Source organism: Bicyclus anynana, chromosome 11 (assembly GCF_947172395.1).
Source record: "Bicyclus anynana chromosome 11, ilBicAnyn1.1, whole genome shotgun sequence".
In the NCBI taxonomy this organism is placed as follows: Eukaryota; Metazoa; Arthropoda; class Insecta; order Lepidoptera; family Nymphalidae; genus Bicyclus; species Bicyclus anynana.
Window position 1 is genome coordinate 7,343,070 of NC_069093.1, and position 16,823 is coordinate 7,359,892.

The 16,823-nt window shown below is 38.2% G+C and overlaps 1 protein-coding gene across 1 annotated transcript; it reads left to right on the forward strand.

Moving 5' to 3' along the window:
• The first annotated feature begins 8,379 nt into the window (after positions 1–8,379).
• On the forward strand, positions 8,380–16,733 carry LOC112049675 (uncharacterized). The gene is made up of 7 exons (XM_052884436.1): positions 8,380–8,383; positions 8,755–9,027; positions 13,266–13,356; positions 13,831–13,883; positions 13,984–14,173; positions 14,936–15,053; positions 15,994–16,733. Exons 1-7 carry the CDS (start codon positions 8,380–8,382, stop codon positions 16,183–16,185), a joined length of 921 nt encoding a protein of 306 aa, XP_052740396.1. The 3' UTR covers positions 16,186–16,733.
• Positions 16,734–16,823: the final 90 nt, after the last annotated feature.

The following is a 16,823-nucleotide window of genomic DNA, read 5'->3' on the forward strand; positions in this document are numbered from 1 at the left end:
GGGAGATTGATGAATTTGCACGTACGAGAATTTTAATTGACCTACATGAAAAATGCTTACAGAATGTTTGCAATGGTGCAATTATATTGTGAAATGCTGCGTATATTTCGTACATTTCTCGTCGTTATTGAATCCGCATTAAGAGTATAAATAAATGCGGATATGCGTCTGTCTGTATTACTATTTTTTTTCTTAATGATTGAAATGCTTCGAATATTATTTAAACGGGTACATACCACGATAAGCAAGCAAGCTTAGCAAGAGAATAAAAATTTCACACTTGTGAAGTTGTTTAAATGACAATTTTAGTTTTAAGGAAAATCAGAGCAAAAAATATCACATATATTATTATAGATATTGTATTTTCAGAACACGGCTTAACTTTGGATGTAGTAGGAAGATGACAGCACAAAGAAGTTTGTGTACGTAAACGAAGAGAACGTCAGCACAATAGAAAAGAGATATCAAAATGTGTGTGTGTCTTTAAATTATTTGTGTGTTTATAGAGGTGTTTGCAAAAAAAGTGCTTAGCAAACACTGACACACGTACGATAAGTAATCTTTAAACATGTTCTTGTTTTGCTGTCCTTCAGTTTACAAACAAACTCACTATTACATCTTATCAATACAACCAGAGCCAAATCGATTTCCTAAAAAAAATGGTATACTTGTTTATATTAAAAAATCTTTTATATAACCTATCACAAAAAATTAAAAAGACCTAAATCTTATAATGAAAAAAATATAGTACGTCTGTTCTATTCTTAAATACTTTAAAATAAAAAAAAATCGGAAGTCACAGGCGAAGATTATAGTGCCATGAACTATCGATGTCAGCTAATACCACTCCCCGAGTTGCAATCCAGTGACATACATTCCGCGACCTTGTCTCCAGCAAGGATGCTCAATAGACCCTTAGCAACAAAGCCGTCTTCAACGTCATCTACCATAGACAACGTCAAAGCCGATCCAAAGTTGCCTCCCCATCCGATATCCATAGACCTCTGCAATACACACGCAAGTCTATCCGAACAATCCGTGATAGCTCTCGATTTATTTTTCTTCTTTTTCTTGACATATTTCGCTATCTTAGAAATCACCGGCCATAACAAAAACGCTTTCAAACCCATTTTCAGAAGCACCATCACTGTTATGGGTAACAACAAAAGTTTTCCACCAAGTATCTTCAAAAGTACAATAATCATCACTGACAGCATGATCTTTGCAACGCTGCCTAACACGCTGGCCAATGACGACAAGGCATCATGTTTTGAACACGATGTATAGCTATCGGAGTACGTCTTTCTTATGGGTTCAGGATAATTTGAGGCACCGGTAAATAAATCAAGAAAAGGCAGAGTTGGTTGTGGAGTGGCCATGCTCAGAGATTGGTCCTGAGCAATCACTTTTGTCACAAGATAAAAAACTACAACTACCACGAACATGATTAAACAGACTGTGGGGTTTGCTTCAAAACAATGTCTCTTAAAACTTTCACTTGAAATTAAAATTTCATGTTTAATTAAGGAAATCAAATTGCTAACTGTCTTTTAGCTTACGATTATTTATGTTGCTTGGACTCTAATCATGTCAAAACTACGAAAGTGTTAGATAGTTTAAATTGGTAAAATTAGTTGGTTCAGCTCATCTACAAATCGTTTTTAGAGAAAATTCGCTTTCAGTTCACGAAAGATTATAGAAAAAGACCTGTTATAAATCATGAAATAAACTGGACTTTTAATCCATCATTCAATAGTTTTTCTTTATCCACTAACATATTCAATGTACCATATTTCAACTAATCGGTTTAGTAGATTCAAAAAAAATTACAGTAACGGACGGACAAACAGTCTTATGGACCCTACACGTAACCCTAAAAATTGTATTTTTTATGTGAACGTAATAAATTATGTCAAATAAATTATGTATTTTTTTTATAATCACAGATTAATATTTTTTTTTATAAAATCTTAATAATTATGCTGTACTTCATCAAACCTTTGCCTTATATCAAAAAAAAATTAAAGTGACCATAAACAAAATAACAAATATAGAGTAACACACAAAATGGCGGTAAATTATAAAAATCAAGTAGGTTTAATAAATTAATGATAAAACGACTAATTTTAGTACAAAATATTCTGTAAATGGTAATGATTACTAGAAGTCACTCTAGACGAGCATCGGAGAGTTTGAGCAGTGAAATATCAGAAAAAAATTTAGTACCGCCATGGTGTTCCTCAAGTTAGTACTTAGATCTAATTAATTTATTATTTGAATAATTAAAAGCAGTCTGTCTAAATACAAGGGATTCCTAGCTCGGTGATCTATATTGAAATTTCATACAATTTTGATTGTTTACTTTCGATTATTAATAAAAAAAGAGATTCGGTACCTATAGCAACTAGCATGATATAGGTATGTAGGTAGGTAAAGCAGCTGAGTAGCATTAACAAATATATTTGCTTGTATTGTTTTGCTCTAGATGTCTTATTCAGAAAATATATCTGTAACCCAAATTATAATTGCATAGGTATAGATATTTTTTTTCCTAAAACCCTTGAATAAGTTTTTTTTTTCAAACCACAAACAAGTTTTCCGGATATAAAAAGTATTCACAAAAACTTTACGGACCTCGTTGAATAAGTATTACAAAATCATTATAAAGTTTTTGGTACAATTTTTTCGAAAAGATAAACGTTGAAGGCTCTATTTTATGAGAGTTAAATTCCGCTAAACTTCGTAACTAGGTAGGTATGTATCTACTGTTGTAAATCTATTATATTAAAAAATACTACTTATTCGCTATAATAAAAATATAGCGGACAGCGGTGACTTGATAGCCCAGTGGATATGACCACTGCCTTCGATTCAGAGGGCGTAGGTTCAAATCCGGATATTCTTTCGAATATAGATATATATTGATATTGACAGGTCACGTGATCAAGTTATCGATGTGATCTGTCATTCCCATATTTTTTTGGAACGAAGTTCTTTATCGCGCGTCGCGAAAGAAGACTAGTAAAAATGAAGACCAAAAATTGTAACAACACTTTTTACCCGACTGCGTAAGAAGGAGGGTAATGTTTTTGCTATAGGTTGGGATGAGATGGGATGGTATGGGATGGGATGGGATGCGATATCGATAACGATAGCGATGATAGCTATAGCGAACTTCGTTCCATCCGGGTGTCCCTTGACACCTCTCAAGTTTTTTTTAATTTTCGAAGCGTTAGAGTTTGCAGAAAGAGACTCGAGATGCCATGTGGCTATAGGCCCAGGTTCGACCCAGGATTCGAACCCAAGACCGCGTGACCACATGCGCTAACAACTGGGCAAAACATTAATTCATTATTTATTACGGCTACACAAATCTCGTGCTTATTTTGCTGACACGCACTTGACAAGGAACTTTGAAGTACGTAGCTTACAATATATTAAATTATGAAATAATTTGGCGCCCGGTCAGCAACTGCCGAGTGCTGACCCACTCCCGTGTTTGCTAGTACTGAATAAACTAAAGCTGAGAATATTACATGAGCCGGTCGAATTCTAAACTAGATTTCGGACATATTTTATGCTCTATGGCTATGGTATCATAGTTCAGCGATTTATTTCTAAATAATGTTGTGAGAACTGTTAGTCCAGTGGATAGACTATGTGACTTCGGATGACGAAGTCCTGGATTTGAGTCCTATAGGTATCGGAAAAATGAGATACCTAAAGACTACCACAGCGGGCGATGGAACGAGTTACGCTCACAGTGATCGAGTCACAGACGAGGAGATCCGCAGTAGAACCACCGTCACCGACATAGCTCAACGAGTCGTGAAGCTGAAGTGGTCTTAAGGTGCTGGAATGGCGACCCCGCACTGGAAACACAGTGTTAGCGGACTCCCCACCAGGTGAACTGACTTCATCAAGCGAGTCATGCATTGTTATTGAAATTTTCCGCATCCAACGAATACCTGCGACTCGCTTGATGTCGTCAGTCCACCTGGTGGGAGTTCGACCAACAATGCGCTTTCTGGTGCGAGGCCGTTATTCCAGCATCTTGGGAACTCATGTCAAGTCACAAAGAAGGGTTAGGCCATGAAATTATTGATTGATTTTCCAAGAGCCTGTTTCCTGTTGGTCCAAGTCATAAAAGCTGATGATAGTTATCTAATATCTGCCTCAGATATTATCGCCCTCAGCTCGCAAATCCGCATTAGAACCTACAAGGTGGTAAATAACTGAGCTAAGCTTAAAATCCCCTCCTATTATAAGAAAGCCTTTTGCCACCTTTAAAATTTGGCTGATGATAATGATAATTAATTAATGACGGTAGCTTTCACTGTATTATATGCAAATTTATACTAATATTATAAACCTGAAGAGTTTGTTTGTTTGGTTGAACGCGCTAATCTCAGGAACTACTAGTACGATTTGTAAAAATTTTTCAGTGATAAATAGCCCATTTATCGAGAAAGGCTTCGGTCTATATATTATCCTCGAATTTCTAAGGGAACGGGAACCACACGGGTAAAACAGCGTCAGCTGGTCTTTAATATTATAGAGGTAAAGTTTGTGATAATATTGTAGGGGGTAATCTCTAGATTCACTGAATCAATTTTGAAAATTCTTTCACCACTAGAAAGCCACGTTATTTGTGAGTGTCATAGGCTATATTTTATTCCCCATATTCTCACGGGAACGGGAATTACGCGGATGAAACTAGATTAGTATCAGATATTTTGGTTTAGTACCACTGCATTGATTAGGGACATACTTGTTAATCAAGACAAGGGCTATAGGTAAATCTATACATTCTCTTACCAGTGTAGATTTATTGTGTACATCGTTTACACACATTAATATGCATTAATAATGTCTAATTAGGTACATATCCAGCTTACGTTTAGCGATCTATCTATAGAAAACTATATCTTCAATCGAATCGACGGGAATTAATAGAGCGTGTTACCTAGCTTGACTCAATTATGTGCTTGTATTAATTTATCTACTAACAAAATAGGACACTAATAAAGCATGTATCTCATTAATGAGAAGATAGGCTTTCTAGATAAATTTATTTAATTAACCCTTACATAATCAATTTTGTCGGTCTGTCGAGTTGAAATTAAAGTCCGACTTATATTTGTCTGACCGCTTATTAGTATTACCTAAATACGGGAGCTGCTTTTGGAAGTCGTCCGCTATGTTTTGCTGACGTAGGTGCTAAAAATCCTTTAAGCAATATAATTTTTTGATCGACAAAATGACTTGAGAGGTAACTCGAGATAAGACGGATGCGTGGCATTGTGGACCCTGCTGTCTGTATACGAGTAAATGGCCGTGGGTTCGATTTTTACATCTTCAAGGGGCGGTGGACCTAAGCATAAAGGCGGATTTACATTTGTCTGACGTGTCGTGTTGTGACGCATCAGAACAGAATCGGTATCAAACATTTTGTATGACAACGTTTACACTTATGTGTTGTGTCATGTCGTGATGGCTTCTGATGCGTCGCATACAAAATGTATGAAACCGATTCTGTTCTGATGCGTCACAATATGACACGTCAGACAAATGTAAATCCACCTATATACTTAGGTCTACAGTCCCTTGAAGATGTCAAAATCTAACCCATGGCCATGTATACAGACAGCCGGGTCCACTATGCCACGCATCCATCTTATCTCGGGTTACTTCCCAAGTTATTTTGTCGATCAAAAATTATATTGCTTAAAGGATTTTTGGTACCTACGTCAGCAAAACTTAGCGGACGACTTCGAAAAGCAGCTCCCGTATTTAGGTGATACTCGTATATAATGAACCTGATGATCCTATTTGGACGGGATTTTCGTTATAAATGGTTTTTATGGAAGATTTTGTATTTATACTAGTATTATAAAGCTGAAGAGTTTGTTTGTTTGTTTGAACGCGCTAATCTCAGGAGCTACAGGTCCGATTTGAAAAATTCTTTCAGTGTTAGATAGCCCATTTATCGAGGAAGGCTATAGGCTATATATTATCCCCATATTCCTACGGGAACGGGAACCACGCGAGTGAAACCGCGCGGCGTCTGCTAGTTTATGGATATAACAATAAGAAAGAATTTATAGCACCTACAGCGCTCAAACTAAACAACTAAACAGTTTAACATAGTAGTCAGTGACAATCTCAGACCAATTATAGAAGGACCTGTATCGCACTCATAGTCACAAACAAAATAGTCTGTCATTTTCTGAGGAAAACGAGCTTAAATTTGGTATATATCTTATACTGAACTAAAAGTTTTTGTCCGTTTTTTACACCATTCAACTACACAAAAAGGTATTTTTACGGAGCTCTTTAACCGATGAACACGATTACAACTATAAAACATCGATTCTATAGAGACAGCTTTTATAATCGCATTAGATCGTTGATCATATACTTTGACAGAAAAGTAACATCTAGCGAGACAGGTCCTATACAATAGTTGGTCTGAGGTGACAATGGTCTCAAATAGAAAGTTAAAGCATAAATCAGGTCGTTCGCTAGGCGTTTAAATACTTTTGATGGATATTATAGCCCAGGCCGTCCCTAATTCGAGCGACCCAAAAACCGAACAGCTTGCATAATGCAATTGGAGCGTGCCACCTGCAGTGACGGGCAAAATATTAAATGAACTCCATTGCCATGTTAAAACTGCAATGACATCATTCCTAATTAAACTAGGATGCTACGGGTTAGAATACGCTTGATTTTAGTATTTTTGACGCCGCTCCAAACTAATTTTCAAGTAAACATGATTTGAATACAAAATTTTACCCGTTTTTTTACACACAGTGAATGTTTAATTTTTCTCCTTTCTGTTGCATGTTGCCTTAAATTTATCTTTTAACGTTGTTTTACTTTTATACGAAATATAAATAGTAGTTTTTTAAACATTGCTTTCAATATTTTTATAATAATTATCATTAGCTAACCTCTTTTCTAAGCGAAGCTAAGCCTCTCTAGTGCAACGTCTGTAAGTCTAAGCTGATGATGATTATAAAATAATGATAATAATGATAATGATCATAAAATACTCTCTCCTATAAGGAGAGTCCTGGCCCTGTCATCATAATCATTGACAACACATATTCGGCTCACTGTTGAGCACGAGTCTCCTCTCAGAATCAGAGGGGTTAGGCTAATATAGTCCACTACTCTAGACCAATGCGGATATGCAGATTTCACACACGTACAAAATTCAGAAAATCTTCTCAGGTATGCAGGTTTCCTCGCGATGTTTTTCCTTCAGCGTTTGAGACACGTGATATTTAATTTCTTAAAATGCACATAACTATAAAGTTGGAGGTGCATACTGCATTCGACCGAATTCACCTACGACCGTGATCGAACCTAACGCCCTCCGAATCGAAGGCAAAGGTCATATCGACTGGGCTATCAAGTCTCTCGCCCTGTAGTATATTAAATAGGCTATTAAAATAGGCTGTTAATGATGTTGTATATTACGACGAAGGTAGTTACTAAATTATTTATAGTCTAGATTTATCTAACCGGGATAGCGTAGGTATATTAATGTAAACGGGAGCGCTATCATAAATGAACATTGTAAAGTCAACGTCTTCAGATGCTACGGTTCGGGTCTCTGAGTAACACGTCTGAGTACTAGCTGACGCCGCGCGGTTTCACTCGCGTGGTTCTCGTTCACGTAGGAATACGGGGATAATATATAGCCTATAGCCTTCCTCAATAGATGGGCTATCTAACACTAAAAAAATTTTTCAAATCATAAAGGTAGTTCCTGAGATTAGCGCGTTCAATCAAACAAACAAACTCTTCAGCTTTATAATATTAGTCAACTAGCAGAATCCCACGACTCCGTTCACGCAAAATTCTGTTTTTGACGCAAAAAAGAGGTATTATAAGTTTGACGTGTCTGTCTCTCTGTCCGTCTGTCTGAGGCTCCATAGCTCCCGAACAAAACAAACTAAATTGAAGCGATTTCAATTTAGTTTCTTTTGTATGAAAGGTGACTTATTTGCGAGTGTTCTTAGACATGTTAAATGAAAATCGGTTGAGTCGTTTAAAAGTTCTGGGGGCTGAAAGTGGCCAAGAATAACCGAATGTCTGCAAATATACTCGAGGGGGGTCTCAAATGAAAGAGCACTGAAAGAGAATATTGATGACTTGATCTACAGTGTAATTAAAAATTTCATAACCTTCGGTTTTCAAAATTTTCAATTTTATCTATTACAAATCTGATGCGGGAACTATCCATGTGAAAAAAAGAAAAACCTTTGTGTTTATCCAGGTTATATTCTATCTCTATTCCAAATATCAACCAAATCGTTTTAGTATTTGCGGCGTACATATGCAAACACACTTACATATTTACACACAATGTGTGAGTGTGTGAGTTACCCCCTGGTGACGCCGCTGAGGTCCCATTATAAGGAGCCTACGGCACTTACGCTATCGGAAAAAAAGTGTGATGGTGTGATAGGATTTTCTGCCGGGTCAGCCATGACAGACTGTTGGTATTCCTCATTTTGCGGAGAATAGCAAAAAATGTGCATTCTTCATAATAAACTTCTAAAAAAGTAACTATAAACGATTGTATAAAAATTAATTCATAACAAAGAGTGGAGCTTCAAAACATTCTCCCTTGTCTACTAGTTAAGCTCACTATGTCTTTGACGTCGAGTACGTGCTAAATAACTGGCACGAAGTTAAAACTTTCGGGCATTCATTATGCAAAATCCCACAGACGCTAAGTAAATTACAGCTCTCAGGTAAACGTAGTACATTTTGCCGAAATTTTCACAGGAAGAGTTTACGAAAGGAAAAAACCACGGAAAGTTTCGCTCTGCATGAAATCGTTCCACCCTTTACGTGAAAATATATTTGAGTTTCTCCACGATGACAAACCTGGAAACTTTTTGAAAGCGAAGGATAACAAGAAATTAAAAACAAACAAAAAAGTAAATCATTTCAAAAGCGGAAATGCTAAGTTACTTGTATTTTTGTTTCTTGCCTTAGGATTAATGGGTAAGTGAAATATGTATACAATTTTCAAACGATACTAGATTTTAAAAAAATGACGAAAAAAGATGACGTCATGCGTCGTTCCCTCACTCTAGGGTTGCCAACTTATTTTGCAAGAAATAAAGTATATTCTGGTCTATGAAAATTATTAAACAGTATTTTAGAAAAATTAACATTTTCTTTTGAAAAATGCAACCATTCCATCAGTATTTTCTTATGCCTTTGTCACGTGCAACTATCGTCAGAAAACCGTTTTTTTTTGTGTTGTTTTATTTAGCTGGGTATGACTTTGTGAAAATGTATCGAAAAGTATTTAATAAATTAACTTTATTACGATTTAACTCAAAACTACTCGACCATTAGCTATATCTTAACCGAGTACCATTAGCGTAGCTTAACTGAGTAACATAGGCTATATTTTATCCCCGTACACCCACGGGAACTTGAACTACGCGAGTGAAAACGCGGGGCTTGGATTTATAAATAAACAATCAATGTAAAAAATATTCGACATTTTGTTATTCTAACCCGTTTCGTCAACTGATAACGTACCTAACGAAAAGGTTTAGTATAATACATAATATACAAGGTTGGCTTTAGAAAGGTAGATAGTTCATTCTAAATAGGTCGAGTAGGTCAGATGGTACTCTCAATATAAAAAGATCTAGGTAGCTAGTCTGACAAATGCTTTTGGTTGAATTATAGAATAGAAATATGTGATAGCCAGACCTGATTTTAAAAAATTTAAATGAGATTTCCGAATTAGGCCCACTTTTCAGAACGATACAGAAATAAAAATGCCTCATGAGTTATCCTGATTTGTCCTAATTTATGGTAAATTTTCAGCTCCGTATCATTCGTATAATTTGGACCCAATTTTATATAAAGGAGACTGGGTTTCTCCTTTCAGATTTTATAAAATGTGGAAGATCTGGGCAACACAAACTCTTAATCCATTGGACAAAACGCGCAATTTCTGTTTATATTACTAGCAAATTTATTTTTTTTCGTAGAAACAAAACTAATATTCAAAAGTCGAGAAAACCGAATTCCACGAAGGGTAGGTCTAGGTACCTGACAAATGTGTGATATTTATTTTTGTTCTTTGTAATTCCAGTTACATATTTAACGCCACATTCTCAATTGGATTCAATAGCGAAAATTCTTCCTAAATATAACTTCATCGCTTTATGTAAGTATACTATCTATACTGTAATTCCTATGTATTAATTAGGTGATTATTTTAAATTAATTATTAAAAATATTCCTAACTATCAAACTTTTCAGTAAAATTTACTACGAGTAGATATATAGCTTTCCGCGATTCCTTGCTTAGGAGTACGATTTGAATTGGCTATAAACAATAATTTCAAATAGAGTGTAGTTGCCAAGGAGTTTCTTACAAAAACTAGTTCTGGAATTTTAATGAACCGAGTTGCAAAAAGGGTTGACCAATCCCTTGGGATTAAAGCCAAAGTCAAAGTCTTGTTACGTTTTAACACCGTCTTTATCCATGTCAATTTTTCCCTTAATAAGTTTTCCAAATTTTTCCTGTTTTACTTGCGCACAGAAAAAAATTAAATATTTATGACGAAAATTTTCTACGACAATGAACGTAAAAAGCCGTAATTTAGTTTGTACGATTGTCTTGTTGATTAGGTTCGGTTATTAATGAACATGAAATCCCGGGTTCGATTTCGGATCTCAATAAGAAAAAATACATAGGTATTACTTGTATTGCATATTATAAATTCTATGGTTCAGTTGAACAATAAACGGCGATGGATAAACACATATTTCTTTTGCCAACACCATTATCCACGCACCGCAAAAGTTAATGCACGCCATTGACGATCAATTATTCTCACGTTTCTGCAGTACCCACGACTAATAGCTGATCGTGTATTGGTCACTGCGTGCATGACGGCTCGACTTATGAAACGTCTTCGCTGCCGTTCGTGCTGCAGATACGTGAGAATAATTGACCGTCAATAGCGCTATCCTAGACAACAATAAAATGAGTGTGCTTTAAAAACATACGACTGAAGTAAAACTTCTTTAGCTGTTCCTCTTAAAGTCCGTTCGCCTCGCCCGATTACACTTTTCGTAACGCTTTTATCAGCTTACCAAAGAGCCTCAACAACACAACGGTAGGAGCGGTCGGACTCACCACCGAGGGGTGGTGGTTCGCTCCCCACCCCGTTGGTCTATTGTCGTACCCACTCCTAATATATTTCCCGTCTAGTTGGAGGAGAATGTGAATATAAATAAAAAGGCTCAAAGTCACTCAGCAGGCGATGGAGCGAGATATGCTTGGGGTTTCTCTGCGTGATCGAAACAGAAGAACCAAAGTCACTGACATAGCTCAGCGAGTCGCCAAGCTGAAGTGGCAATGGGCAGGCCACATAGTTCGAAGAGCCGATGGACGTTGGGGTCCCAAGGTGCTGGAATGGCGACCCTGCACCGGAAAGCGCAGTGTTGGACCCCCCACTAGATGGACCGAAGACATCAAGCGGGTTGCAGGAAGCAGCTGCCGGGCTAGCATGGGCAAGGGATAAAATTTTTATCCACCCATTATAACCACTGACTAAGGATATAAATCCACCCGTCATAGCATGGCCACAAGGGAAAGACAAATTAATCCCCGATTGACATTACGCGTGGAGATCTTTTCCTCGACTATGGCATATGGAGTGGATAAAATGATATACTTTGGGACTTTTGACATTTAAACGCGATAAATTTATCCCTGTGAAGTTGATGTGGGGATAAAACTTTACTTAAAAAAACAATTATGTCTCGCATGTTTTGGTCTTTAACAATTGCTTCGCAATATGGGGTGGGGTAGGGGTAGGGTAGGGGTAGGGTAGGGGTAGGGTAGGGTGGGGTAGAGGTGGGGTAGGGGTGGGGTAGGGGTTGTGTAGGGGTGGGGTAGGGGTGGGGTAGGGTAGGGGTAGGGTAGAGGTAGGGTAGGGGTGGGGTAGGGGTGGGGTAGGGGTGGGGTAGGGGTGGGGTAGTGGTGGGGTAGGGTAGGGGTAGGGGGGTAGGGTAGAGGTAGGGTAGGGGGGTAGTGGTGGGGAAGGGGGTGGGGGGAAGGGGAAGGGGGTAGGGGAAGGGGGGGTAGGGGGTAGGGGGTAGGGGTGGGGTAGGGGGGGTAGGGTAGGGGTGGGGTAGGGGTGGGGTAGTGGTGAGGTAGGGTAGGGGTAGGGTAGGGGTAGGGTAGGGCAGGGGTAGGGCAGGGGTAGGGCAGGGGTAGGGCAGGGGTAGGGCAGGGGTAGGGTAGGGGTAGAGGTAAAGAAGGGTAGAGTAGGGATAGAGAATAAGTGCACTTATGTCACAACGAAGCTTGACCGGGTCCGCTAGTATGATAGATACTATAGATACCTACTACAAACCACCGCAAAAAACAATCACCAAACAAAACAATGCCAACAGAAAACAGATAAATAATATGCACAAAATAACCAAATATTATCAAATTTACGTTTATTTCGGACTATTAATATACCTAATGCCAATTTATAAGATATATACAAATGGGTTGACAAGTCTTTCCCTCCGTTTATCCACCGGGGATATTATATCCACCGGCGTGCCCATGCGCGGTGAGTGGATAAAACGAGTGTGGGGGATAAACGTTTTATCCTCTCCCCGTGGATAAATTTCTCCCTTGCCCGTGCTAGCCCTGCTGGATGCTCGCGGCTCGAGACCGTTTTGTTTGGAAGTCCATGCAAGAGGCCTATGTCCAGCAGTGGACGTCCATCGGAAGTTTCACTTCAAATATTATTGTTAATACATACCTACATAATCATCATCATCATCATCATCATCATCATCATCATCATCATATCAGCCGATGGACATCCACTGCAGGACATAAGCCTTTTGTAGGGACTTCCAAACAACACGATACTGAGCCGCCTGCATCCAGCGAATTCCTGCTGCGACTCGCTTGATGTCGTCAGTCCACCTGGTGGGGGGTTTACCAACACTGCGCTTTGTAGTGCGGGGTCGCCATTCCAGAACCTTGAGATCCCAACGTCCATCGGCTCTTCGAACTACGTGCCCCGCCCATTGCCACTTAAGCTTCGCGACTCGTTGAGCTATGTCGGTGACTTTGGTTCTTCTGTGGATCTCCTCATTTCTGATTCGATCACGCAGAGATACTCCGAGCATAGCTCGTTCCATCGCCCGCTGTACCTACCTAATAGCTACAAAGAAAGTAACATTTAACGTTTCAGTGGGCATGGATTCACCGTCAGGGGGCGAGGAGTGCTGTCACCGCATGAGGCATTTAGCGCTGGCACTGACGCGAGCCGAGCAGGCATTGAGGTATTCAGTGGAAATAATCTTATGCACGCTTTTGTTTAGCTTCGAATAACATCAATAGGCACTTTTCCACCGTGACGCTTTCGCTACAGATGATAATGGGATTAGCACAAACCGACTCATTGATAATATGCAGGCGACGGGGGGAAAGACTGCGTGGGTGTGAAATCGTGGGTGCGGGGAAGTGAGGTGCATCAGTCGTGGGTTTTTCATTCATCGCTACACGCCCCCCGGTCCGCGCGGAACATCGGGAGTGTTACGAACGAAATTGCCAAGCTATAGATTTTATATATGCTATAAATGACTTTTTTTAATTTATTTAATTTCCTCCTCATTGGTTAATTAAAATAACCATAAGAATTGAAAAAGTAAACTCGAAAATATGTATAATTAAGTATACATATTATTAACATTCTTATTTAAAAGGTATATTGCAATTCAATGTTTTTTTTTAATCTACATAATATTATATTTCAGCAAAGCCCTGAAAATTCGGAAAAAGGTGTTTATATCACAAAACTTGGATGCAGGTTCGTAATTTTATTTTTTATTCGACTTTTTTTTTCAATATACAAATAGCTTTCATATTCATAGCCAGTTAAACAGTATTGAATCCTGTTTTCTATCAAGGAATCCAACAAAGCATGCCAAGTAACACAGCGCGTATAGAAGGCGCTAGAGCGTTCAGGGGGTCTCACACGGTCGAGTGGGGCTCGCAGGCCGCTCTGTGGGGGGTCGTGCCCCTCATGCGGACCGCTCCCCCGCCCGACATTGTCCTGTCGCTAAGAAGACCTGTGCCTTCCGACTGCTGGCCTATTAGGTACCTACATATAACGTAAATTCAATCCTTTTCACTATCAAGGAATCTAACAAAGTATGAATATTAACACACTTCCATGATATGCGGGCGACAGGGGGAAAGACTGCGCTGGTGTGATATTGTGCGTGCGGGGAAGTGAGGTGCATCAGTCGTCGGTTTTTCATTCATCGCTACACGCCCCCCTGTCCGCGCGCAACATCGGGAGTGTAACGAACAAAGTTGCCGAGCTATAAGTCACTAGCTAACCAGGACTAATGAGAGAGCAGGACTAAAAGAAGACAATGAACTAAAAGAACAATAACAAGTGAACGCATCTAATAAGCCGTACAGACTACTAGTATGTACGGCTTATTAGATGCGTTACTACTACTATACTAAAATACTATAATAGTCTGAGACTACTATAGTATTTTAGTCGAGTACGAACAATTTTTAGGCGGTAAATCCAAAAATTATTCGTACTATAATCCGAACTAGACCTAAGGCATATTTCGGTTTCAGTATTAGTGTATGGTATTACCATTACCATTATAGATTAAAGAGTAGTCTTTAATCTATGGTTCGGACTACTTTTCGATACTTGGGCGGTATATCCAAAAATTGCTCGTACTCGACTAAAATACTAAAGTAGTAGTAGTAGTAGTAGTATGAGTAGGTAGTAAGTAGTACAGCGCTGTCATAAAATATATAAATATAACACTATGTAACACAGAATAAGTATTATTTCATAAAATGAAATAAGCAATATTATTTATTTCGTAGAGGATCAAGCGGAGAAGTAATCATCGAACTACCTCGGCAACTGCAAGTGGATGTTTTAAGCTTAGAACACATCCGTCCAGACACTGCTCACAGTGCACCTAAGAACTTTACGGTTTATGTGAGTATAGATCAAAAAGAACCTCTTCCAAATAAGATAATAAACAAATAAATAAAAAATATTTTAATACTGACCTCTTTAATCCAGCTCTAACAGTAGTACCGCTGTAAAAATGGAGTAACTTCTCCCGTTTTCCCAACATTTCCCTTCACTGCTCTGCTCCTATTGATCGTAGCGTGATGAAAAGTATACTATAGCCTGCCCAGGAGTATAAAGAATAATTGTACCAAGTTTCGTTAAAATCCGTCGAGTAGTTTTTGTTTCTATAACAAACATATACATATGAAAATTTTACCGATTGCATTTTTGACATCAGTATCGATCACTAACTTACTAATCACCACCTGATAATTACTTTGGAAATATATTTCATGTACAGAATTGACCTCTCTACAGATTTAATAAATAGATTTATTTTTCTAGTCAGGCCAGGCTCTATCTTAGATTTAATTAATGCTTTATGTATATTGTGCTTTTAAAATAAAAATAAATCCTACTAATATTAAAAACGCGAAAGTTTGTATAGATGTTTGGATGTTTGTTACTCTTTAACGCCGCTACTACTGAAGCGATTTAGCTGAAATTTTAAATGGAAATAGATTTTACTCTGGATTAACACATGGGCTACTTTTATCCCGAAAAAAATCCATGGTTTCCGGAGATTTGCGAAAACTGATGATTTTGATGATATAAATGTTTGTTACTCTTTCACGCTTCGACTACTGTGAACCGAATTATCTAAAATTTGGTATTGATATATTAAAGCCTGGATTAACACATAGGCTACTTTTTATTGCGGAAAAAGCCATGGTTTCCGAGGGATTTGTGAAAAACTAAATTCCATGCTGACGAAGTCGCGGGCGTCCGCTAGTTAAAATACATATTTTATTGTAGTCGATATCCTTTGGTGACAACACTAGTGTTTCGTATTATTTTTTAGGGTATCCTGGTAAATGGTACATGGATAAAAGCTGCCGATGGAATGTATCAACATTACAAAGGGGCTAAACAATACTACCGCTTGGACCATAGAAACAGCCCATTGCATCAAGTTGTTTTCAGAATATTGTCAAACCAGGGCAACCCGAATTACACCTGTATATATAGGATACATCTTTATTATAACCTGTAATGTATAATTATTACATAAATAAAATATACGATGATGGTCTTTTAATATAATTTACTTAGGAATTTGTAGTAGGTATAGTCAAAGAAAGTTCTCCGTCTCCTATGAAAATAGTTGAGGTGTCATTCGATTCGGAATTGATAGTTTTTGAAAAAATTGGAGTCCCGATCGCAATAGTTGCAAAAGTTATAAACAATTAACTAAAATTAAAAAAATGGGTTTGGCTTTTGACTTATAATTCAAAAACTATTTAAGATATTTCTAATCTGACAAAAGATTCAAAAAGAGGTAATTTCCTAACAAAAACTGTAACCTGTGACGGCCTCCGTGGCGCAGTGGTATGCGCGGTGGATTTACAAAACGGAGGTTCTGGGTTCGATCCCGGCTGGGCAATTGAGATTTTCTTAATTGGTCCAGGTCTGGCTTTTGGGAGGCTTCAGCCGTGGCTAGTTACCACCCTACCGACGACGTACCAAGCGATTTAGCGTTCCGGTACGATGTCGTGTAGAAACCGAAAAGGGGTGTGGATTTTCATCATCTTCTTAACAAGTTAGCCCGCTTCCATCTTAGACTGCATCATCACTTACCACCAGGTGAGATAGTAGTCAAGGGCTAACTTGAAAAGAAAAAAAACTTTTTTT